This window comes from Nematolebias whitei, chromosome 6, assembly GCF_014905685.2.
Source record: "Nematolebias whitei isolate Nwh7 chromosome 6, NemWhi1, whole genome shotgun sequence".
Lineage (NCBI taxonomy): Eukaryota > Metazoa > Chordata > Actinopteri > Cyprinodontiformes > Rivulidae > Nematolebias > Nematolebias whitei.
The window spans coordinates 39,610,189-39,637,089 of NC_056503.1; the positions used below are offsets into that span (position 1 = coordinate 39,610,189).

The 26,901-nt window shown below is 38.4% G+C and overlaps 1 protein-coding gene across 1 annotated transcript; it reads right to left on the reverse strand.

The window, feature by feature from the left end:
• Window positions 1–90: 90 nt before the first annotated feature.
• Window positions 91–26,641, reverse strand: stim1a (stromal interaction molecule 1a). Its single transcript, XM_037678272.1, has 14 exons — window positions 26,518–26,641; window positions 25,441–25,573; window positions 22,179–22,309; window positions 18,856–18,970; window positions 15,440–15,551; window positions 13,037–13,152; window positions 10,201–10,378; window positions 5,594–5,771; window positions 4,080–4,247; window positions 3,440–3,540; window positions 3,129–3,358; window positions 2,281–2,361; window positions 1,495–1,918; window positions 91–1,088 (listed from the first exon to the last, which is right to left on the reverse strand). Exons 2-14 carry the CDS (start codon window positions 25,559–25,561, stop codon window positions 578–580), a joined length of 2,466 nt encoding a protein of 821 aa, XP_037534200.1. The 5' UTR covers window positions 25,562–25,573; window positions 26,518–26,641; the 3' UTR covers window positions 91–577.
• Between the last annotated feature and the right edge of the window lie 260 nt (window positions 26,642–26,901).

The following is a 26,901-nucleotide window of genomic DNA, read 5'->3' on the forward strand; positions in this document are numbered from 1 at the left end:
TCTGCCTAAAGTTCCCTTGAATGCATCATCAAGTGCCAACAAGACAACAAAAGACAAATAAAAAAACTGTATACATCAATATAAACAAAAGTACTCTGTGGGCAAAGAAAGTGTGGATTCAATTTGGTTTGAGGAACAGGTGGTTAGGGAGTAACCAACAGAACATCAAGTGTTCTCTGAGCAGGATAACGACAAGAACCGAGCAAACACCAAGAGCATTCGAATACCAGTCAAACAAAAGTGGAGACATGCAAAATGTCAGATTGAAGAACATGAAAAGAAAACCCAGAGGGAGACATTCCCTGGCACGACTTCCTGCAGGAATAAATACTTTACATTCCAATGTACAAACCTGCCCACTGCCCTCGTTTTAAACACTGACCAAAGAAGCAGAGAAAGAGAAACGGCTGGTTGCTCCCAGTCTGTAGCACGTGTTGTAACCGACATGAAAGATGCAACAGCAACAAACTGTGCCATGATTTATCCATTAACGAACCCAAAAAGCCTAAAAAGAAAATAAAGCTATGACAGACCAGACAGAGGGATACAGTCTAACAGCCCTTAGTTCATGTCGCACTTATTTCTTCTGTTTCTTGAAGATCTTGAAGGTGTGTTTCTTGCGGCTGGCAGTGGAATCCGTCTCTTCTCCTGTCGAGCCACTGTCTTCCTCCAGGGGGCTCTTTTTGGAGGACAGCTGCGGGATGCGACTGCTACCTTTCACCCCCATAACTCCCATTTGCCCTCCTGTAGGCGACGGTGTATCCAGGTCTGTGGAGTTGGGACTGAAAGAGCGAGATGACTCGGACAGACTGTTGATCTCTCCCAGGCTGGGCGACTTCTCCATGTGGTGGATCTCCTTCATGAGTATCGGGCTGCCAGAGACGACCTCTGCGGCACCTCCTTCATGAATGCGGTTCCCTCCGTTGGAAGTGTAAGCGTGCATGGAGACGGTATCGTCTGCACGGTGGGACAACCCATGCATGAGAGAAGTGGGTTTGATTAGGTGGCTTCTGGAGCCGAAGGCAGACAGCCGGTCACCAACTTGAGAAAGAGTCAGGGAAGAGTCAGAGTCAGAGCGATTTAGGTCCCTGCGGGAAAATAAAAATAAACACAAATTAGAGTAAATCAGGAAAACTATTTTTTATTTTTTATGTAGCCATGCTTGCTTGGGTTCGTCTACACACTACGCCGGCAAAGCCACAAGGTGCGCAGCACAGGATAGTGAAACTTCACACGTTAAGTTTTATGGCAAAAAAACACTGCAAATGACAACAAAAAAAGGGGGGGGGGGGGTTATGAGGGCAACAGCATGAAAGCAAAAATATGTAAAAAGTAAACTGTGATTTAGTCAAGTTCACACAAAAACTAAGAATACGATAGCCAAGCTACGAGGGTTAAGACAAAATGATAGGTGGTTAAAAAGAAAGGAAAAAAAAAAACCACACCAACACCCACACACATGCACGGTGTGTGTGTGTGAAAGGAGTCGAGTACCCGAAACTGTCGCTGAATAGGGGATGAACTTTGGAGGCATCTGAGAACGTGAAATCAGGAATGGGGTCCATGGGCTGGAAAGAAGCATGATATACGTGGGAGGAATGGGGGGCAACACCACCAGCTACAGAGCTGGGTAAGCAGGAGGACGAAGACGACAAAAACGGTACAGACGGGGGGTTTAGGTTGGAAGAACAGATGACTGACGGATGAGAAACAGCTGAGGAAAGAGGCAGCAGAGGAAGACATTCGAGCTGCCCGAATGAATGGCTGCGTGACTGTCTGAAGGTGGGCCTAGGATTGGATGAGTGAGGGGTTCCCTCTCCATGCTGCCCTGCAAGCAGGGAACTCTCTACCAACCTCTGGGAGCCCAAGGTCAGCTGAGGGTCAATGTGGCGTTGGCGTAGAGACATCATACTGGGAGCTGTTGACACAAAATAACATTATTAATAAACACTAAGACAATTCATCCTAATAGGCAAGGAGAGACCAACAGGGGAGGCTGTTAAAAATGTATTCACTGCTGGAATGTTTTTATCTGGTTTTAAAATACCATTTCATTATTAACATAAAATATTTAAGTATTATATCATGGTTCTAACATTCACTTGTATGTATTTTCCTCTGAGGCAAGATCAGGCAAGTTTCTAGATAACCAGTATGGAGTAATGTCCTTTTCTCCAGCAGTGTTCATGAGCAACATAGGTCTAGAGAATCTCAGTTCTGCTAGGTTTTAACGAAAGGGAGAGACTGGGGACTGAACTGGGGCATGAATAAATCTCCAACCAGAGCATTTCCACATGGGCTGACAGTCTGAAGCAATGGACAACAGGTCACTGGCTCGCCGCTCCAGCTGCAGGGCGCCATCTGAAGTCAAGCCAGTAAGACAGTGTTGGAGCCGAGCGACACGAAGGTGGCAGAGGAAGAGAAGGGATTGAAACGGGGAGTAATTAATGGCGATTCAAAGGCTCACTCACTATTCAAGCTGGGAATAAAGTATGATCTCCTTGAGATGAATGTGCAGAACATTCACCCATTAACTCAGCAATGAGAAAAATGTCATGTGAATTTGAGGATCAGACACATTTTTGTGCTGGTGTTTATATTTAATCTATTTAGAACGAGGAACTGTGTCAAAACCTGATTCAACATCTGTGCAGAAAATATTAGGACACAATCACATCTACAGAAAAAGCTTGGTCTCTTTATAAACTGTATTTTTTATAGAAGGATTGTTTTCCAAAAGTCACAAGTTTTTTTGTCCCAATAATTGACTGACATTTGAGTAAACACGTATCCAAAATAAAACAATTTAAAAAAAAGGCATTTAGTGAAGTTTCAAGGGAAACCTCTTAATTTTTTTTTAAACAAAACACATAAAATTTAATATAACATTTTACATTCATACCGCTCCTGTCAACATTCACTAAATATAATCCAAAATAATTTAATGAAAGGACATTCTTTAACCCACACAATCTGTATCACAAGGAATGACAAAACATATTCAAGTGAACGCAGAATAAAAAGTCCCAACTCTCATGTGGGCTGATTTTTTGATTTCCCCAGGACGGTCTTTGCTTGTTTGGAGATTCGTTTGTTAGTCCCCACTAAATCATTCGACGAACCCTTACATTGAAAAATTCCAGACACGAGGCCTTCGTCCAAGTCGTCCACATCATCAGACATGATGAAGTGCTGCGGTGTGGCTCTGCCACCCATGAAGCTGGAATCAACGTTGAGCGATGAGGCCAGAGAGGGGAGGCCCGGGTTGGTGACGATGGTAAAACCTGTGAGCATCTCTATCTGCTGCCAGCGATGCAGCCTCTCCCTCAGAGCAGCTGTCACTTCACCGAGGGCTTGTCTAGAAAACACAAGTGCAGATTAACGTGTCTGACACATACTGAACGTTGTTTACATTGCTGCGTCATTGAGCCTGACTTACTTTGCAGCCAATATTTTGTGATCCACATCATCCAGGGAGGAGCTGTGAGCCACGTGGAAAGTCCCAAAGAGAGTGTTCCTCTTCTTTTTGATCTTCTCTGCCTGGCAAAACACACAACCAAACTTTCATTTCTCTGGTAAATGTGCATTGTGCAGATGAAACGCAACAGCTAAGATTTAAAAAACTAATAAACATTTCCACGGAAAAAAAACTGAACTTTCCAGAACTTGATTTAAGAAAAAAAAAAAAAAGGCAATTTATTTATAAAAACAATCTGGTTGAGGAGTTACAAATATCTAAGTGACTCACACATCAACGAAAAAACATGAAGGCAAACATCAAGTTTCTATAAAAGAATCAGGTTACAGATTACAAACAGTTTATTAAATCTGTACCATTTTGTACCGTCATGCTTATATTCTCTTTATATTTATATGATTTTTAAAGCATATCCAGATTGGCAACAAATTGTTCAAGAAATAAGAAATAAACATCGTATTCTTTGGTTTAAATACTTGAGAAATGTCAAACCAAAACTTGTTTCTGTGGATGAAAATCAAGCAGTGTCCTCTTCAGATAAATAAAACCGTCTCTTCAATTAAACAGCATTTCCCGTGTACGGTAGTTCTGCCGGGCTCACCCCTTCTTTAGCCACCAGCAGCTGGCGTTCAGCATTCTGCTTCTTGATGTTGTAGTACTGCACCTCCACCTCATGGGTGAGCTGCAGCCACTTTTGGAGAGACTCTGGAGGAGCCCAGCTGCTCCGAGACTCCAGCTCCTTCTCTGCTTTCTTCAGTGCCATGCGCACCTGCAGCACATTTCAAAGAATAAAAAAGGCGAGAGATTAAAACTAATTCAGAACAATCATCAGCATGCAACAAAAATAACATTTTCTTTTTTTTTCTTATTTTATAAACTTCCTATGGTAATCTAAAATAGTTCAATCTGGTCCTCTGGACATTCAAAAAACCCCAAAACAAAGCAAAACAACAAAAAATGTAGAAACGTTTCGTCTCTCGTCCGAAAGACTTCTTCAGTCTGAGGTGCTGTATTCAGCTCAGTCTCTTAAATAGCACCTTCTCAGAGTGGATCAACCAGTTTTGCTGCTGACAACCAAAACCAGCTGATCACATGCTCAAGAAGGACCATCAGCCTAACAATGGATCATTAGCACACTGATGGCTGTTTACTGTTCACAGAGGGCTGAGTGATACCAGCATGGTCCTTCTTGAGCATGTGATCAGCTGGTTTTGGTTGTCAGCAGCAAAACTGGTTGATCCACTCTGAGAAGGTGCTATTTAAGAGACTGAGCTGAATACAGCACCTCAGACTGAAGAAGTCTCTCGGACGAGAGACGAAACGTTTCTACATTTTTTGTTGTTTTGGGTTTTTTTTGAATGTCCAGAGGACCAGATTGAACTTTTTTAGATTTTTCTACCTGGATTATTGAGCATGCATCAGGATATTCCTATGGTAATATGACGTGCAAAATTATAAACATAAAAATCTTTGCTCTAAAAACCTTTTTTTTTATTATTTATTGAAGATATATATATATATATATATATATATATATATATATATATATATATAAGAAGTTATGTTGTTTATTTGTCATATGCAGGTTAACACAAGGTTGACAGTGCAATGAAAGGTTCAGGATGAGAAGAACCAATTTGACTCGCTAAAAACAAGCAAACAAGAAAATACTAAAGTGTGCAATAAAAGGTACAAAATAAAGTACCAAATAGTGGAAAAAAGAAAGAAAATGTTTGCAAGGTCCAATAGAAATACAGTAAACCACAACATGGTAGAATATAACGGAGCAAGTAGGATGAGTTTGTATAAATACATTTTTATAAGCTTAAATGCACATGATATATATTGTATTGCACATAACTAACTTAAGCTGCACAGGTTGTGTGACAGGTTATTGCACAGGTAGGTTCAAGCTCCTTTAGTGTCATTCACATCACATGGTACATGAGGTGGTAACATTGAGACAAATTAAATTATGATGGTAACGTAGTGACATAAATGATACAGCCACATAGTGCAGCAGCAATAAACTAAGGTTTTAAATATTCTATCCGTTTCTGAATAAAATCACCCAAACATAATAAACATATCTAAATATTAATGATTAGACTTTACCTGTTCTAGCTCCTCTTCTGCATACTTTTGGCGACTCAGTTCATTCTCGGTCCCTTCACGCAGCTCTCTCAGTCGTTGGGCCTCTTGCTTGGCTGTGTTTATTTCATCCCTCAGTTTCTGTTCCAGGTTCACCTTCTCCACCTCGACGGAGCGATGTTCCTCCTGGGCAATCTGCAGCCTGGAAACAGGGTCGGGAACAAATTGTTAGATTTCACTTCTTGAGCATTCAAAGGGTCCTTTCTAAGGCCAAGACAAGAAACCTAGTGTAATTTTTAACTTGGCAAACATTACATGTAAGCCTGTGTGTGCCACCTATGTGTGAAATATATGCTCTGCATGAACCGTGCCATCACCGGAAACAATGGTTAACATATAAAGCAAAAGGCCATGGTCAGCTGCTAGGCAGCTCACAATAAGCCGACATCGGAGGCAGCAGAGCCAAGAATGGCAACAGCTGACGGTGAGTAACTTTAGAACGGCACAGTGTGATTCCTGTGTCTAAAACACATGTGCTGCTTTCTAAGTGGCGTTCTTCTCACCTTAATAAAGGAGGGGCATGCCACCAATGGATTCATTTTATGTACTTCAACTCACATTGTTTAAAATAACAAAGACTATAAACAAAATTAAGTATATATTCAATGTTGTTGTCCGGGCTTCAGAATTTACTTTTGTTGTAGTTCAGTTAAGAGTTTTACATTTAAGTACATATGGCAATGCTACATTTTAGTCAATAAGGGGCAGCACTCTCCACTACAGAACAAAAAAGCAGCAGTAAGTCAAGTCAACTTTATTTATAAAGCACATTTAAAACAGAAGCCGTTACAAAAGTAGTAAGAAAAATGCAAATGAAATCTGATCCAGAACACTAGTTGTGGAAAACGCAGCTAGTTGGCAGTCCTGCTCACACTTTCAACCCTGACCTTAACCACAGTTAAAGTTTGAGAACACTGGCAGATGTGCAGTTCCCAAAGAGAAGATGTTGAAATATACCAATAATCCTGAACTGTGGCGCGAACAGGGAAACTACTTTTTTTTAACTCTACCAAGAAATAGTAGCTTTAGCTTAAGTCACTGGCAACATCATTACATTTGACTTAATCTTCACAAGCCCCACATGACAACTAACATTTGAAGGTCTGTCACACTCGTCCGTCTGCACCACACAGCCATATCCTCGTGGGTGAATTAGAACTGAACCTGACACGTTAAGCTGATACATTTATCACCATCTCCCACTAGTGAGGCACAGTCTTGGGCACACAGGAAATCCTGTTTTTTAAAAGCTTCCTCTTGCTGTCTCTCAACAGAGACGCCATGTTGGAGCTAGGCTACTTGATACCACCACAGGATCTGCTTAAAGTTATGGAAAGAGAGCAGCTGGCAGTGGGGATCAGGAAGAAAAGCTCAGTCAGACACAGAGGACATACCTCGTTTCTCTCTGCTAGAATCTCTAAGCTTGTAGGAAAAACAAACGAGATATAAATAAAGTTGCACAATATGACTGCACATAGTGTAATGCAATGCTGAACCAACAGACTTCAGTGATATGAGCAGAATGTTTTTTGACTTGTTAGTAGGGCTGAACAATTTTTGAAAATATTATAATTGAAATTTTTTGCATCATTATTGCGATTTTAATATGCAATTATTTTCCGACGTCGTCTTCTCGTGTATTTTTCAACGAACACAAGCAATAAATCTGTCTCAGTTGCAATAAACTGTTTTCAGCTCTGCTGCAACTCTGTTTCTGCATTTTTTTGCATAGCTCCGGGATAGCAACTTGGCTAAAACGTGTGCATGAGGGCATTCTGTAACGTTTATCCATTGTGTTTACCAAAGCTGTGAACCCAGGCTTGGTCACTATATTAATGGGCATCATGTCTTTTGCTATGAACTCTGTTATCGCTCCAGTTATTTCCATGTGCCGTTTCGAATCATGTTAATACGAAGTAACACCTTTGAACAGTTCGGTCAGTGATCCCTGTCGGCTGGTACTTTGCTTACTTGAAGTCGAAGCACTGGTCCTTGGCATTCTTGCCACGCAACTATCGTAAATGGCTTTTGTGGTGTTTTGTTTAAGTGTTGATAAAGATCCAGGTGTTACCTCGAGAGGTAGCAACAGTAGCAAGGCAGGTTCTGCATAATACGTCGTTGAGCAGCGTCTTCTTTTTTTATAGCCAAAATTATTCCAAACAACGGACGTGCTCTTTGGTACCAAACTTTCAGATGCTTCTGTCAGGCCTGACATCATTGTGCAACCAGTTCAAGCCCAGTATTGACGTCTCCCGCTCCCTGCTCTACTTTGCTCTGCTAATTTGCAAATCACGTAACCAGATCACATGACCAGTCAAATTGCAGCCTTTGCAATTAGAAAATCTTGTTTTATCATATCGCGATATTATTGCAAATGCAATTAATTATTCAGCCCTACTTGTTAAGGTACTTTAGACCAACACTGTCCACAAAATTTATTTAAAAAAGGCAAGCAGTTATGACAATGTTGAGTGTCTGCAAAGCATAAAAAGTGTTTGCATGTATGGGACATTTTAGAAAGAAATTTCAGGAGTGGGTAGCAGAAGAGAATTAAGAGCAATTAGCCTAGCATGTTATCAAAGGCCACTTCTAAACCAGCAGAGGCAGAAATGTTCAGCTGAACAAAGAATCTAGCCAAAAAGGCATAATTCAAAGTGACATGTCAGACAATCAGAGGGACAGTTTGACCCCATTTATGTGATCTCACTGCATCACTCAGCAGCTCTTTCAGTCAGCATTCAACAGGCCGATACATCTCATGTTCAATAAATTAAAGAAACTACGGAGAAAAAAAAACACCAGTTGCAGTACAGCTGACATTTCACCTACTTCAAAACATATCTTGATTTATTTCAAGACCCTTTTCTAAACATTGAGCTCAAACAGACCAACCTACATGGGTAATAGGGCCTGTCAAATCAAAATGACATCACTCTGTTCAAAATTCTACGAATCAACCCGAGAACGTCATTTAGTCAAGTTACAAAGCTCATCACTGCTCCTGCCACTGGCCCAGGAATTGTTAATAGAACAAAACGTTAACGTTTCCAAAGGCTCTCAACTCTTTGTTTTGTCCACTCCACAAGTTTTCCTACCACTCAGTCTCAGGTCAAAAGCATTTGATTAAAAAAGCAAATGTACTTAATAAACAACGATTATGTTTTTAATATTTATTTTCCTTTCAAAATCATTATCCTTTCTTAAAAGATACTCTAATTTCCTGATTCATGCTCAATAATCCAGGTAGAAAAATCCAAAAAAGTTCAATCTGGCCCACAGGAGGACTGTGATCAGTCTTACATCGGGGAAACTAAACAGCCACTGGCCAAAAGGATGGCCCAGCACAGAAGATCAACATCATCAGGCCAGGACTCTGCGGTCTACACTCATCTCCAGGCCAGCGGTCACTCGTTCAGGGATGAAGATGTTCACATCCTGGATAGAGGGGTACGATGGTTTGAGAGAGGAGTAAAGGAGGCCATCTTTGTGAAAAGAAATCGTCCATCGTTAAACAGGGGTGGAGGCCTCCAGGTTCAACTGTCCCCCTCTTACAATGCTGTTATTGCTAGTATCACTCAGCCCTCTGTGAACAGTAAACAGCCATCAGTGTGCTAATGATCCATTGTTAGGCTGATGGTCCATCTTGAGCATGTGATCAGCTGGTTTTGGTTGTCAGCAGCAAACTGGTTGATCCACTCTGAGAAGGTGCTATTTAAGAGACTGAGCTGAAAACAGCACCTCAGACTGAGGAAGTCTCTTGGATGAGAGACGAAACGTTTCTACTTTTTTTTTTTTGAATGTCCAGAGGACCAGATTGAACTTTTTTGGATACTCTAAATTGTTTATGGGTGCTATAAATAACTGATTGTATGTAACGGTGGCTGCTCTGGCACTGGAAGACCCAGTGACTAAAACATAAAGGAGCATTTAGAAACCGTTCCAACTTTCTGACAGCTAACACTTTGCTCAAGCACTTCTCAGAGCAGTTTGTGAAACTCATCTGGAGTAAACGTCTGAATCCTTATTATTTCATACTTTTCTGAAGAAGTTTGCTCTGAATTCGGGAGTTGATCATGTCTCTAAAATGTAGTTTATTTTATTTTTTTGTGCAGTTTTTCCAAGCACTGCACACTCTGACCTCAAGGTGAACCGTGACTCTTAAGAAGACTGACAACAATTCTGAATATTTTTCCATGTGTGAATAATTGCCCTAATTAAAGAATGATGTAATCTAAACTGTTTAGAAATAGCCTATAATATTTAACTTGATGGGAAGCTACAACAGTTTTTAAAAGATATTTGCAGAGTTATTTTAAATTTGTATTTGGTTAGCAAAATCTTGAATGTTTCATACTTTAGCAAAATGCTACACTTTCTGCATTTAAGGAGATGTGCACACTCCCTGATAATCAATTAAAGTGCACTTGATTAGGACGCTTTTTGCTGCTACTTACCCTCTTAAATAGCAGACGCATTAAACTGTCAGATTTAACAAAATATAAGATCAAACCAAGTAGAGAACAGTACTTGTATAATTTATTAGTGGTGTGAATAGTGGGAAAAAGCCTCACTTCTGTTGTAGATCATGCAAACTCTGCTCAGCTCTCTGCAGGCCTTCCAGGTCTTTCATCATCTTCTTCATGTGGTCCTTCGAATAGCGATTCTGGATGTAGGCAAACCAGCAGCCACCCATCCCTATGACTATGGATACTACCAGCATGAAGTCCTTCAAATGGTTATGTCTATTCACTAAAAAACAAACAAAAAGAAAAAGTCACAATTTAGTCAGATTATAAACCCTTCCAGATTAGATTAATAAACAATTAAAGCAACAAGCATACATCTCAGGTCATGTGTGTACATGAGAACCGGTTCTCAAACATTTCACTTGTTAAATTAAAATAAATTAAACATAAAATATAATGCATACAAATAATCCTGTCAACACAAGGATGTGGTGTGAAGCTTGGACAAAGCCTCATCATGATGGTAGGAGTCGTGGTTAGACACAAATGGAATTAACAGAACGAGCTCAGGTTGTGGTGTGAGACTACTTCAGTCTAAGAACCAACGCTTTACTTTGAAAGAACAATAAAACCATATGCATCTATTATTTTGTTCATTGAGACGCTACGAGTTAAACTATTTGTTTTAAAAATAAAACCATTTGGTAATGTGGATGTATCATAAAGATGAATCATTATAAAAGGTAACACTAGATGGACATTAGCCACATCCATTAGGAACAGATTTGTATGAGATTCAGATCACATTTCGAGCACACAAAGCTCAGGACAAGTCAAAGAGCATCGTGTTTGAATCGCAGTCTGTCTTCAGGCCTTGCAAGTTACAAGACAAAGCAAGCTACTTCCTGCCAAATCTGAACTGGCTTTTGCTGGAAAGAGATATGAGAATTAGGATTTCTACTTCCTGGAACACAACAAAGATCAAGTTATAAGATTAGGAGGACAAGTAAGTTTTAATAACTTATTTCCTAATTTGAGTTGTTTGCAATAAAATGTGTTCTATGGTCAATCTTTGTAAAAAAAAAAAAAAAAAAAGATTCAATAGAGCACTAGTTTAAATTTAATGAGCATCAAAACTAAAAATAACCAGACTGATCTGTTAAGGTTCATTTACACAACTGTTTAAGATTCAGCCCATTGTGAGGCCTGTCTGAAACCACTGCTGCACCGTCACTCTATTAAAGGGACCATCAGTGGGAGCTCCTTGCTCCTTGCAGAGGTTGTCAAAGCCAGACCATCCTTGCTCATTTCTGTGTGTGTGTAACAAAACAACCACAGCTAAACATGTCAGAGACAGGCCATCGAACTTTATGCTGCTGAGAAATATCTGTCCGATGCAAATGTTTGCTTTCTTTGAAGGATCACTGAATCTTTTTTGGCTTCAGTGGTGATTAGATTAACTTTCACATCATTCCAAACAAACACATGTTCATTTTCTCTTTACTCAGTTAAGTTGTACTCAGGTAAGCATTGTTTTTTTTCCAATAAGTCTCAGGTATAATAGGTGAGACACACCTTGCCTGTTGTGACAGTAAGTAATTGTGTCAATACAAAAGTAGAGCGGCTGGAAAGGGGAGGAATGGGACAAGTGGTGTGTTTATTTGTCTATGTACACAAAGGGATGTGTGTGGAATACAGCGCAGCGTGATCCAAAGCTGGTTTACTGTTTCACGCCCCATCACAAAGGGTTTCACATAACAAATGTGGGATGTGTCAGGTGAATAAAGAGTAAGTCAGGGTTTAAATGTGACACAGCAAAGAAACACAACACATCTCAGACAAAAACAAAAAGAAAAGATGACAAATTAAAACTTTTACTTTATTAAAATGGTTCGTCAGAACAAACTTCTTCAGTTTGGATAAGTCAGAGCGGACCGACAGTCAGACTTCAGTCTGGACTGAAGAAGACAAAACATTTTAACAAAGAAGAATCCGTCCAGAGGACCCGTTAGATTTATCTACCTGGATCAGTGAGCATGCAACAGGACATTAAAAAAAAACAACATAATGGTAATTCTGGTAGATTTCTAATGCAAAATAATAATAATAATCTCAGTTTGGGAGAAAAACAAACATTGCTATTAGTCACTTTTTAGTTATTCTTCACTTTAAGAACAAAGAGCTGCTCTCCCACTAAAATGTTAGATGCGTGGGATCATTCTTAACACGACAATCTATACACTTTATTCAGCTGTTCATTTGGGTTCTCATTAAAGGCAGTTTCAACTACTTTTATAAAGTATAATATTCCTTCATGTTTAAAATATCAAAACCAGTATCTAAATTTAATTATGCCATTAAATAAAAATAAGAACTTGATGGTTTTTTTTCCTGCATCTACAAGGATTTTTTTTATTTTTATTTTAAATTACTGCCATTATGGTTTTGTGCCTGCTACGCTAAAACTGAATAATATGAATATCTAACAATAGATCTGCTAAATGATGAAGTAGCAAACACGGTGAACATAAATGTGTAAAAGCAACACGAGGTTTCTTTATTTCTAAATAGCATACAAGTAGTCACAACTTTGTAGATTATTCCATAAATTAAATTCATCTTAAAGGTGGAAATAAACTGCAGCTGATCCAATTAATCAGTTAGTTATTGTAAAACAGAAAAGAAAATCAATTCATAAAATAAATAAGTTAAAGAAGTTTCTAAAATCAAAAGTTTTAGTGTGAAATAACTGTTTCAACAGTAAAAATACTAAACAAGGACTGAGCAACCAAGCCTGCTGAAACATTAGTATATTGGGAGGGTTCTTCACGACCCATTTAGCATTTTCTTGGAAGTAGTTTTTAAAAACGTTGAGGAAAAATTGCCAAACTTGGAGTAAACCTGACAGCTGAAACAGAAATCGAAATAAGGGAATACATACTCAGGGGTGCTCCAAAGAGTACAGTGTCCAAAGCTTTAAGCTGCAACTTCTGCACGTGGCTGCGATCCAGAATCTTCAGAATAGAGAGTGTCAGAGTTGTGTTCTTTACAGCAAGCCTGAGAGAGAGCAGACACATGTTCGTTTCCCAGGAAGTACGAAGACGGAGAAAAGGTATAATACATTTTCAGATGTTTAAAGTGATCCCGTCACAAATCATCTACTCATTCTTAAAGCCGTATTAGTTCCGATCTACAACAATGGTGTTCTAAATAAAAGAAACCAAACTAAAATGGTGTTCCTTAATACAGGGTTTCTGTAGAAATCTGACAAATCAAATTTATTGCTTTTTAATGCCAATTTAATCCCATTTTTAATGCCATCGACAGTGAAGCATAAGCATCACAAGATATTTTTTTTGTGCCATTATAATTCCCTTGATGCCATTGGCAATAAATACATACACAACTTTATTTTACAGGAGATTAAGTCATGTACCTTAGATCACAAGCTTTTCTTTTCAATTCAAACTTATTTAAATGAACATTGCAGATCCAAAAGAGGTGTGGAGCATCATCATGTACGTGTGTACATATTTTTACTGATGCTAGTGTCACCATTCGTCTGCCTTCAGGCCAAGGCATCCCTTGCAAGAGATCTGTGATCTCAATGGGATTTCCCTGTTTAAACAAAGGTTAATGCACAAACAAATACCTACTGTCGATACGCTAATGCTAATAGGATACCTGTAACCAGAATTATCTGTGCACAGTGCCACAATTTTTTTTCTTGTTCTTTCTTGTCGTTTTTTGGGGAGGTGGGGGAGGGAGGTTTTTCTCTAAATTTTTGTCAACTGTGGTTTCTTCCAATGCTAAAGAATCTTGGAGAGACACATTAGATAGTGTGTCGTTGAAAAAGTAAGAAGAAAAAAAAGAATAGTCGTTTTTGGGATTGATCCATGCGAGGCGGGCAGACAACAAATATGTGCTTTATCTTAGATAACGTTCATCAAATGGAAGTTGGAAGATAAAACATGATCAAACTTGCGTTGATTACTGCCCCACGTGTTCAACAGGTCTTCTACCAAGCCCTACTTCAGCTCTGAACCCGAGTGGTTATTGCAGACAAAAGAACTAAAGTGCAAAAATCCACAATTTAAATTACATACATTTTTGTGAACCATTGAATCAGTAGCCCTTCGTGACTCTTTGCTCTTTTCTTTGCTCCCCCACTTCAGAGACAGAAGTAAAACAAATGAGTTGGAGAAGTTTGTAATAAGGTTTTTGGTTTGTTTTTTCTGACATGGCCCTCACGGGGCTCCACAGTTGATCCATTCTTGTTGTGGTTAACTAATGTTTTAAACTCAAAACGTTTCAGAGTCGTCATCATCATTCTCTCTGTAATAAAGCTGTTATTTCATGCTCCGGCCGGGTGGTGGCACAGACCATGCATCAGCAGCTTAACACTATATTTTGCTAAAATCTTGTGTAAAATTCAAGGTTACAAATATTTATGATAAACTATGAACACTTGAAACTGACTCATGGAGAGAACAATGTAAGTTTTTGGAAAAGAAATAAAACTTTAAACAGAGACACATCTTTACTATAATCTTGGGCAAACATATATTTGTCTTTTAGTGTTACTATTGTTAAATTCAAGAACTAAAGCAGAAAAAAAAACTGCTAATCAAACTGAGAGACATTTAAACGGGCAGCTCCCACGATTGCTAAACTTTTTTTTTTACAACAATGGCTGACCTTTCCACATGTCGACTGTTTCAACTAATTTTTTTTTTGCTGCAAAAACCTTCACCATCCTGATGGTTGTCGGGCTGTAGTTCTAAATTCTTGTTTTTCAGCCACTGTAGCTTGAGTTTGCATTTACTCATTTTGTTTCTGCCCCTGAAGTTTACCCGTTTTTCAACGAACCTGCAAATAGGTGAAAACTGACCATCCAGTAACAATTAATAATGGTTCAGCATGCTACTTTAATGGAAAAGTAATAGATCACCCTGATGAGCGAGTTTGCATAAGCAGTTTCCAGAACTGCTCATTTTGTTTTTCTTGAAAGCAAATGAAAAATATTTAATACCACTGAGATTAAAATTTTATGCTTTTTAACGCCATTTAAGGCATTAAATTTTGCTAAATCCATTTAATGACTTAATACTATTTAACGTCCCACAGAAACTCTAACAACCAAAACTATCACAATGGAAAAAAATCCTATGAGTAGAAAAATATGACATATTTAATTAAATAATGGGGATGTGGAAATGAACAAAATCAAAAATGTCCATTAATTTTTTTTTTTTTAAGTACTGGTTTTGAAAAAAATTAAAGTTTTATTTGCTACATTCTTTTTACAGATTTAGTACTTAAAATAAAACATGAAGTTTCCTACCTTGGCATAGCACTGCCATTGAAGTTCATTTTGCGAAATGCGTCCACATATTGTGGCAGCTCCACGTACGTGATGAGCCATTCCACCACCTCGTCCACCGTCCAGTTATAAACTGAGGAGAGATAAGAATACAGTCACAATTAACGTCCAGTTTCTCTCCATAAAGCTGGCACATTTGTCTACTTATAAAACGGCTCAAGTTTTTCCTTTTTGATAAATCCTATAGTTAGGGTCGGCTTGGGTTTCCTAAGCTATCCCTTAGTTATGCTGCTATAGGCTTAGACTGTTAGAAGACAGTGTACTATACCCGTTTATATTTGTACTTATTTCTATCTTAACGTGGTTTTTTTAAAGTCTTTCTTCCAGTAGAAAGTACACCTAGACCTGAAATTCTGTGTTTGTTTCTCCTTCCCGTCCTCTCAAACCCAGACGGTTGAAGCAGATGGCTGCTCGTCCTGAGCCTGGTTCTGATGAACCGCTATTTGTTCAGTGCTCTGACACGACTTCTGTTGTGACTTGGTGCCATATAAATACACTGAACTGAATTAATAAGACCTTTAGCTGTTCCTAGGACTACACTGTTTTGGATGGAGATCTCTAAGGTTATTCCTGGGATCTGGTGGAGCCACATTTTCAGTCTGAGTACTTCGATGACCACTGGCACAACTGAGGCCTTGACTTTTCATCCTCAATTTCCTTTTCCATCTATTGGTATTTTTTATGCTTCTTGTGCTCTTACTTCCTGATGTTACAGTCACTTGTCATTGCTACATTTACCACCCATACCTTCTTCTGTAGCTTAAGTACAGACTTAATTTTGTAACAGCGTTTGGTCCTCAAAGATTTAGCATGAGTAAATATTAACTTTATTGCAAAGCACTCCAACTGATATCACCGTAACCATTGTTTATGAACAGACTGAAGACAACAAAACTCAAAAACTCCCCCAGCATGCGGATGGCTTTAACAAAGACCTGCCAAACAACTTCAGAAAAGACACTAGTTGTCTTCCAACTTTCGAGTTGCTGATTTCAGGTAAATGGTCATTTATACAGTTCACCATGTTAACATATTAAATTTAAGCTGAGCATTTATAGAATTATCAGTAACATTTATGATTTAAAACTTAATGTACAAATGAAATTTTGACATGCAGCTAGACACAAAACATAAGGGTGGTGTGCACCTTTTCCAAAAATCCTCTATGAGCTAACATGTAGGACATGCAACGACCTGCCCAGTGTGATAATTAAGACAGATCTGCCTCACACCTCCAGGCAAAAAAAATCTAAAATGTGTGGTGTCAACCATACTACAAACCGGATTCCAAAAAAGTTGGGACACTAAACAAATTGTGAATAAAAACTGAATGCAATGATGTGGAGGTGCCAACATCTAATATTTTATTCAGAATCGAACACAAATCACAGATCAAAAGTTTAAACTGAGAGAATGTATCATTTTAAGGGAAAAATCTGTTGTTTCCAAATTTCATGGCATCAACAAATCCCAAAAAAGTTGGGACAAGTCCATTTTTACCACTGTGTGGCATCCTCCCTTCTTCTTACAACACTCAACAGACGTCTGGGGACAGAGGAGACCAGTTTCTCAAGTTTAGAAATAGGAATGCTCTCCCATTCATGTCTAATACAGGCCTCTAACTGTTCAATCGTCTTGGGCCTTCTTTGTCGCACCTTCCTCTTTATGATGCACCAAATGTTCTCTATAGGTGGAAGATCTGGACTGCAGGCTGGCCATTTCAGTACCCGGATCCTTCTCCTACGTAGCCATGATGTTGTGATTGCTGCAGAATGTGGTCTGGCATTATCGTGTTGAAAAATGCAGGGTCTTCCCTGAAAGAGATGACGTCTAGATGGGAGTATATGCTGTTCTAGAACCTGAACATAGTTCTCTGCATTAATGGTGCCTTTCCAGACATGCAAGCTGCCCATGCCACAAGTGCTCATGCAACCCCATACCATCAGTGATGCAGGCTTCTGAACGGAGCGTTTATAAATACTTGGGCTATCCTTGTCCTCTCTGGTCCGGATGACATGGCGTCCCAGTGTTCCATAAAGAACTTGAAATCGTGACTCATCTGACCACAGAACAGTCTTCCATTTTGCCACACTCCATTTTAAATGACCCCTGGCCCAGTGCAAACATCTGAGCTTGTGGAGCTTGCTTAGAAATGGCTTCCTCTTTACTGTAGAGTTTCAACTGGCAACGGCGGATGGCACGGTGGATTGTGTTCACTGACGATGCTTTCTGGAAGTATTCCTGAGCCCATTCTGTTATTTCCTTGACAGTGGCATTCCTGTTTGAGGTGCAGTGACGTTTAAGGGCCCGGAGATCATGAGCATCCAGTAGAGTTTTACGGCCTTGACCCTTACGCACAGCGATTGTTCCAGATTCTCGGAACCTTTTGATGATGTTATGCACAGTTAATAATGATAACTTAAAAGTATTTGCTATTTTATGCTGGGTAACACCATTCTGGTATTGCTGCACTACCTTTCTGCGCAACAATGGTGGAAATGGTGATCCTCTTACCATCTTGGCTTCTGAGAGACACTGACACTCTGAGAAGCTCTTTTTATACCCAATCATGTTGTTGACCTAATTAGTGTTAATTGGTCTTCCAGCTGTTCATTATATGCTCAATTTCCTTTTGCCAGCCACTTATTGTTACTTGTCCAAACTTTTTTTGGGATTTGACGACACTGTGAAATTTTGAATCAACACATTTTTCCTTTAAAATGTTACATTTAATCAGATTAAACTTTTGATCTGTCATCTATGTTATATTACAAATAAAATATTGACATTTGCCATCTCCACATCATTGCATTCAGTTTTTATTCACAATTTGTTTAGTGTCCCAACTTTTTAGGAATCAGGTTTGTATGTTGCTCTCCTAAACAGAAGCTTTTGCTTGCTAGTTCCAAACCTTGAGACCTTTGTCAATAGTACATGCAAAAAAAGAGAAGTCAAAGCATCCTGAGGAAAGGGTGTGTGCAAGTGCTAGACAACACTCATGAAAAGAGTGCTCTTACTTGAACAAGATAGACCAGCCACACAAATGTACAGAAGGAGAGTGTGGATGTGAATTTTGTGCTGACAGATTCAAAGATGGCCACTCTGCCACTATCTGGAACTGATAAGGAGACTGCTTTTTGCCCAGCATGGAATCTAATCAACTGCCTCCCTCTACTTTGTCAGAAGAGTGAGGAGTGTGTGTGTTGGTGGGGACAGGAGCATGGGGTGAGAGCAGCTGTGTTTCATTTAATGGTCTAGCAAACATTGGAAATGTTGCAATAAAACATGTGTATCAGACTTTAAGTTATAGAACAAATTACATAAAGTAAAAACATTTTAACAGAACAAAAATCGAGAGAAGCCCATTTGTGCAGTACCTTCAGAACTCTTCCAGGCATTCCACAAGTCCTCCACACTGATGAACTGGTCATCACCATGGAAGCTGTTGTGCTTGGCCTTGGGGTCATGGTAGTTAAGGTCCTCTCTGAGGAACTGCAGAGGAACAAGGACATTTGAAGCAATTCAAAATATAAACTTTTGCGTGAAATATACAGATAATGATCAAATTGTGCAATTTGTCTATTTAGAACTGTGTATTATTTACTTTCAAAGAACATTTTGCAGCATACTGAATTTTAGTTGGCTTAATCTCAATATTGCAGAACTCAAAAGTGGTTTGCCCTTTGTTTTTCTGATGAAAAGTCCATCCATCCATCCATTTTCTTTACCCGCTTATTCCATTTTGGGTCACGGGGGTCGCTGGTGCCCATGTCCAACAATCACTGTGCGAGGGGCGGGGTACACCCTGGATGGGTCGCAAGTCCATCACAGGGCCACATAGAGACAAACGAGACAAACAACCATTCACTCTCTCACTCACACCTAGGGACAATTTAGAGTTACCAATTAGCCTAACATGCATGTTTTTGGACTGTGGGAGGAAACCGGAGTACCCGGAGAAAACCCACGCATGCACGGAGAGAACATGCAAACTCCACCCAGAAAGGCCCCTGGACCGGGGTTTGAACCAGGGACCTGCTCGCTGAGAGGCAGCAGCTCTACCAGTTGCGCCACCGTGCTGCCCCTGATGAAAAGTCAAACTAGCAAAATAATGATTATATTACAAAAACAAAGATCTGAAAAGCATTTGATTAATGTAAATAAATGATACCTTACTCATCCCAAAAGCAAAATATTTCTTTTAAAATGCCAATACCAAATGAAAATACATAAAATACACACTGAGTATAAATCAGACGGACAGATGAAGTGTAGCAGGGAGAGAATCTGGGCAGAAATCTGCAGAGTTTGCCATAAATGGACTGGTTTTACACTCAAAGCATGAACAACTGAAAATAGAGACATCACATTCCACACTGGCAGGTAACTCGTCTCAAATCTCTCAGTTATCAATTCAAGTTGCAAAGTTATAAATTACAAAGATACTCCTCAAAAAATAAACTGTGGGAAGAAAAACATTCATAAGTGGTGGAATGGATTTGATAATAGCTTAGAGCTAATAAAAAATAACAAATCAGATCAGGTGAGTGCATGTGCTTCATGTACTGTAAAAGTAATAAATACTTTTAGCAATAGCAACTTTTAAATATTCAATTTTTTTCCTGCTGAATAATCTGGAACAGCAAAGAACTTCCTCCTTATTACATGTAACGAAACAAACAGAGGCTAAACAACAACAAACGTTTCTAAAGGTACTTGTAATGTTTTAATGGTGGCAACATAGAATTTTGTCTAGCAATTTCACATCAAATCTCTCAGATGTGCTCGTATGTTGTAAGAGTCAAATGATTTGTATTTTACTATAGTCATCAAGACACGGTCATGCCACAAGGACAGGAGCTCTTCATCCTGTTAGACAGCCCGTCCAGTGAGAAATATTCGATCACAGTATGGGAGCATGAAAACAACTGCACAGATTTCCATCAACATATTTCTGTAAGGGCAAATGTAAATTCTGCCATGAAAGCTGCACTTTACTGTAGAGCATTTCCTCCTTTCCTTTGACATCCTGTAGCAATGTATGTCATCATTTCAGAATTTCCCCTTTTTACTTCCCCTCTATGTGTCACACTAACAAGTGTCACAGAGTACAAACACCACAATTTCCATTATTAATAGCATTTACAATCATCAAAATGCAAAACCTTTCCAGCTCCTGTTTCTAGTGAAATATAAACCAGCTGAGCAAAAGGAGTGACTAAGGATACTTTCACACTGCAGGCAAATGTGGCCCAAATCTGATTTTTATTTTTTTTTGCCCGTATGCAACCCACCCATACTGGATTTTATTTTATGACAGTCTGAACGTGACACATCTGATTTTTCAAATCTGAACCAGGTCCTTTTCATATGTGGTACTGAATCTGATCCATATTCAATGTTTTTCAATGTGTCTGCAGTCTAAACAGTAAAGTAGCATTTCATCCGACAGTCCGAACCTCGTGCAGTTTAAATATTGATACTATGCACGTGTTCAGCTACAGAACAGAAGTCCAGTTGTTTTGACTTTGTTCTTTTAATTTCCCATGTCCTGGATGACTGAGGATCTACAGCAACATAAGATACTAATTAGCGTTTGACTGGATCGATACAAACATGATGGGATCGAGACTTCAGTTTGTTTTTGCCTTCAGTTCGTCACTTCCATTCTCAAATTAAAATACTGCACAGGAGTCGTCACCAAGAGGCAAGATCAAATGTACCGGTTATGCGCTGGCCCAAACAATCAGGTCAGGCAATTTAATCAGTTCTGATTGCACAACAACTTCAGAATCACACATGCAAATATGCGCAGCAACCAAACTTCCTTAAACGTAGCATGCTGCGTGTGTCATCACATTTTCTTCTGGGTATGCGGGTCGCCTCAGAGCTGAAAACGGTTCACACTGGAGTCTAATGAAGATCGCATTAATGTGTATGACCATGCCAAAAAAAAAAAATTAAATAAAAAATAGGATCTGAGCTAAAAAAAAAAATGGACAGGAGCATTAAAACCTGCAGTGTCTTTAAAATTTTAAGCTACACTAAAACTTAATCATCCACCTTCAAATAAATAATCCTTAAACGCCGTCTGTGGTTCCCCTTCAGATTTAATTACCTATTTAAACATTAAAATTATTAGTTACTGTTTGAACTTTATTAAGTAAATATTTGAAGACAATAAAAACATATACCGTACGCACTGTGTAGCTTTGTTCAGTACAAAACTCTGATATTTCATCTTTGGACAATATTGCTCAATCCTAGTTCAGAATGAAGTTCACAGTGAACATTAAACAGACCATGGACACCGTCTCTGACATCTGAGAAACAGCAGTGAAATACAGATATGTGAATTGATTGAGTGGTAATTCTGTGCTTCTGTAAAAATTTAAATGTTTTGTGAAGAAAAGAAGCCATCTCTAGACTTCATGCAAACAAAATGCAACATAAATGGCAAATACAACCAGTCCTACTGTGCATTTGGTTAATCATTGATCCAAAACATCAGCAAAAAGAGAACTGAAGTACAAACAGGAAAAATCCTTCAGATGCTAAGGCAAAAACAAGGACTAGAACTGTTTGACCAACTTAGCAGCAAATATTAAAGACACATCACAGAGGATTACAGTAATGAGATTGTATGTCTCTTCAATAAAACATCAGCTCATGTTGATGAATTATTTTTGTTGGTACTCACGCCATCCGTCTCTACCACGTCTACGTTGCCGTTTGCGTCATCGTCCATCTGCTTATGGATGCTGCGTATAGCCTCGAAACTGAGAACAACATTCTCATTCTTGCATAATGGTTCATCAAATCGACAAAAATCTGAAATGGAGAAGAAACGTATCAAAACACTATTCAAAAAAGTAAAGTAACAGATTTAAAATCATATTAGCAATTCAAATTTATACAACGATAAGTGGTACTGCAATCCCATCCGTACCCCTTTCTTGTGCAAAAGGATTAGAAAAGCAAAACCTGCAAAAATTCATTAAGTGTGTGTCAACTTGTAGTTTGTTTTGTAGCTCATAACAACTACTTTGTCTTTTAAATCTAAGGAATCCTATACCAAAGATTCATGACTTCTATTGTGTTTTCTTAATTAGTTTTTTTTTTCTTCGCACAAATGCCGGAAAGATTTCCTGTGTGGCTGTTCTCACTAAACTATACTTTATTGCCGAAACAACTGAACTGCAAAAAGAAGCCTTTGTGGCAAAGAAAGTAATGTTTATATAAGAGATTTCACTCATTGTCCTTGTGTTACCAAGAAGCTAAGTATTGTCTGAACGTTTCTGTCAGAAATATGACTAATAACTAACACATAACTGTGCATACTTAAAACCTGTCAGGTCTGAAGCTGAATTAATCTTTAATCATTGTGAAATATGTATATATTCATTATTATACACAATGGTTCCTAACTAATCAAATATTCTGTTTTGCCTGATAATAATTAATGTTTATTTTGCAACATTTTATTTATGCTTCCGTGTGCTTCTTTAATTATGTAAATTTATATTTCACGTGATTTGGTAATTATGTGTTTTCAAGTGTATTTTTCAGCTTCTCTATTACAATTTTGCCAGGGGCTATTCTATGAAAATGGCCTTTATGGCTAAAGCTAGTATGCTAGTAATAATGGACTAAAGCACTCGTAAGAATTATGTTCAAACAAAAAATTATAATTAAAAAGGTATATAAAACAATCTCCTGCAGTTTGTTAAAACTAAAAGCATCACTAATACTTTTTTTTTCTTGCAGTGCTTCTTAATTAATTATAGATTAATCTGAAACCCATATTTTTTGATGAGGTGCCTGTCTGCCCACTGTTTTCTCTTCCGTATTTCCTAAGGGATTACAATCCTCTGCCATAGATCAGAGATAATGCTACTACTCTCATTCAGAGGAAAACACTTTCTGCATCTATTACAACACATCATGTTTAATGGCATTACTTGGAACTTTTATAGAGTGTTTAAGTGTCATTTCAAAGCAATAAGATTCATGTGACTTTATAAAACTAGTGCAATTCATGTCTTCTGATTAACCCCTTATCTCCACAGCTGCTGCCCATTCAGTCCCTTCTGTTGTATAATTTTTACATGAGCTACACATTCAACACTTTCAAATAAGAAAAATAAGAGTTAATGATCATGGTGGACTTGCTATGAAATTATTATTTCTATACTGGATTTCAGTTTGGGTTTTAACAACAACCGCATGCAAAAATATTTGTAAAGGATTTTTTAGAATGTTGCTGTTGTAATAAAAAAGGTGATTGAGTCTGTTAAGTATAATGTTGTTTGGTTATGCATTAGTTTATAGCTAGGACCTAGAAAGTGATAGCTTTTGATATTGTTTGCAAACTTGAAGAAATATGCAGACATTGCTGCAAATTGCTCAGAATAAAATCTCACTTCCCTGTCATAAATTATGAAACCAAGGGCTACAAATTCCCCCCAATGTTTGATTTTTTAAATTTGTTATAGTCACCCACACTATTACGCAAACTGAAAGGATGTAATTTGTCTCATTCATATCATAATGTTCCTTCCCACTGATCAACTCATACCAAAATATGGTTTTGTTACTCTTGGAACAAGATGATCTTGCAAGTAGGCTTAGCAAGAAATAAACAGTACGGTATAAAGTACCACTAATTATCCTCTTTGTTACGTGTTGTTTTTTCCATCAATGCATGCAACTGTAAACTTTTGTGCACTCGGTAAATTTAGTGAATCCACTAAACCAGAATATTGGACTGAACTTCCTTATAATAAAAACAGTTAATTTTTGAGTCACAGCATGACAGATTTTCAGCTTTAGTAAACCTGCAAAGCTACATTCCACAAAGAAAATGACTCTGACCATGTTTAACAAAGTATGAAAGTAAGGGAAAAGTCTACCACCTGCAGCAGTCCCATACACTCAACCTGGCTCTTTTTCTTATTTGGCTTGCAAACCTCCAGAGACGCAAGATAAGATATTTACATACCAGTCGGCCTGCCTTTTTGTAAGAGCTCAAGTTGCATAAGCTATTCTGTGTGCCTGCATGAAGAACACACTCTGTAATTTTGCCACCGCGTAGCAGCAACAGTTACTATCTTCCAGCACCATTCAGGAAACCAGTCAAGCTTCGAGCATTCTATAATATTAGAAACAAATGCTTTTAGATGGAGGCCTGTCGATTACTGGCAGTAACAAACTTGTTTGCAGAACTGTTTAACTTGTGAATGATTTAGACAATGTCCAAAGCAACTTTTACAATTATCAATTTAATAATTTACTGGTAACGTGCTTTTGCAGTTTTGCAAATAATGCTAAATTGTATAACTCCAAAAACATTAGCTATAAGCATCTATTGTTGTAGTGGACAGAATTTGTTTTATAAGTGTAACATTAGAACACTTTAACAAACCTAACATCAAAGCAGGTCATGAGTGTGGCTACTGGTGTGCGCTTGACAGATAAAACCCACTATTGCCATCGACAAAAAGTTGATTCACAGATTGAAACATAAAAGACAAAACTGCATCAAACAATAAAGGTTGGAAGGTTACTAACTCTTGATGCAAAACCCCAATAAATTAACAACAAACTGCAAATATTGTGTAGGAACCTGAGTGATTCACCCAATTTATGAATAACTAAACACATCATGTGCATTATCAACATATCCGGTGGCTTTCATAACCCACTGTTTGGTCTGATAAACATTAGCTCAATTGGCTAGGTGGCTCACTCTATGTAAGAGCACAGGGCTTACAAGCAAATGCCAGCCGTACTATTCTCAGCATGGCCACATTTAGTGCCTGGACAATCAGGAAGACGTGGCACGAACTGCAATACTCTATCACTCCATCTATATTATGATTGTCTGAGTAGTTTTAACTGGGAAAAAATGTTAAGTCTTTCAAAATGCTATAAAAAAAATAATGTAATGTCTGTTCACTCACCTGACAAACCACTGTCATCAATCTGACTGTCCATTGCAAGTAAACTTTGTTTTTCAGTCACAATTTCTCCAACGAGGCACACACAAAATATCCACAAGGTCACAGATTTATGAAGCTCCATGCCTGCGGTGTGCTGAAAAGAAGAGAGCCTTACATTAATTGTGACGGTTATAATTGTTCTTGTCATATTTATAGATTTATACACTCACCCATATCAACTATTCAATGACAGGGTAAGTTTAGTAAGAGGAGCTGTGTGACCCAGTAATTTAATCGCATTGACATTACTTGACTGTTTATATAGTGTCTCATATTTTATTATAGAAATTAACAAACTTGTCAAAATGTATTTGGATAGTAACAAAAAATACTGAACATAAGCTCATATAAACATTTCTTTCCAACACTAAGCTAGGCACTAGGCAAACACGCATAAGCCAGATGTTTGATCAATTTCTTGACATGTACTTACGATGGCATTTTGTTTGATAGAAGCACTGGTAAAGTGTAAAAAAAAATGTTTTTTTGAAGCGGAGGGTGTTTTTCAGGTGTCAGAGCTTGATGTTGCACCGAGGGACAAACAAGATTTCTCAATTGTGTCTCTACTCTTCCTGAATGAACCGCAGCAACGTGAGTATCGTTAGCTTGCTAATCATAATACCTGGCTTTAGCTCGGTAAGCTTTTTAACCCTTACTTGCTCTCTAGGTTTGTGTTTTAATGTTCTGAACCACAGCGAGCAACAAACGCCACGTTAAGGAGGAAAATATTAAGCCTGAAAAGTGACAGCACTGGTTCATACCTCTCACGGTCGTGTCGGGGAAGCTAGCTGGCCACAGCTAGGATTAAAAATACAGAGTAAGTTGTATCTAAAAGAACATTATAAAACTAACAAAAAAAACCTGACAACAGGTGCGTTTCTTTACCTGGTTTTTATCGTGGTCGAAATCTATATTCTAAAACAAAGCAAATAGCCGCCGCTGACGTTTAGCTAACCACGTCGGAGTTTCAGCTAGGCTAACTGATACTAACTAAACCATTTTGTAAAACAAAAAAATTACTACACAAATAAAAGTTACCTGTCGTGTATTAGAGCCCGCTTATATGTATTTTCAGCTCTGTGTCCACATTGCAGACTATGTCTCGTTCCCGCGAAGTTGAAGAACAGCGAACTCCACCTCTTCTCTGAGGTCTTGGTTCTCCCAGACTGAACCGAAAAAGCCGCAGCGAGGTTGTCTTGCTCTACTGAATGGTGACAAGTTGTCCCTGGCAAACAGCGCCCTCTAACAGCTGGAACTTATACTGCACCTTAGGTTGTTCGCCTGAAGTGAGTCCCCTAGTGGATAAATAAAGCAATTACAGAGTTCACACAAAATACACTGTAGGCCAGAGGTGTTTTAAAGTATACAGTAGTAATAATAATAATAATAATAATAATAATAATAATAATAATAATAATAATA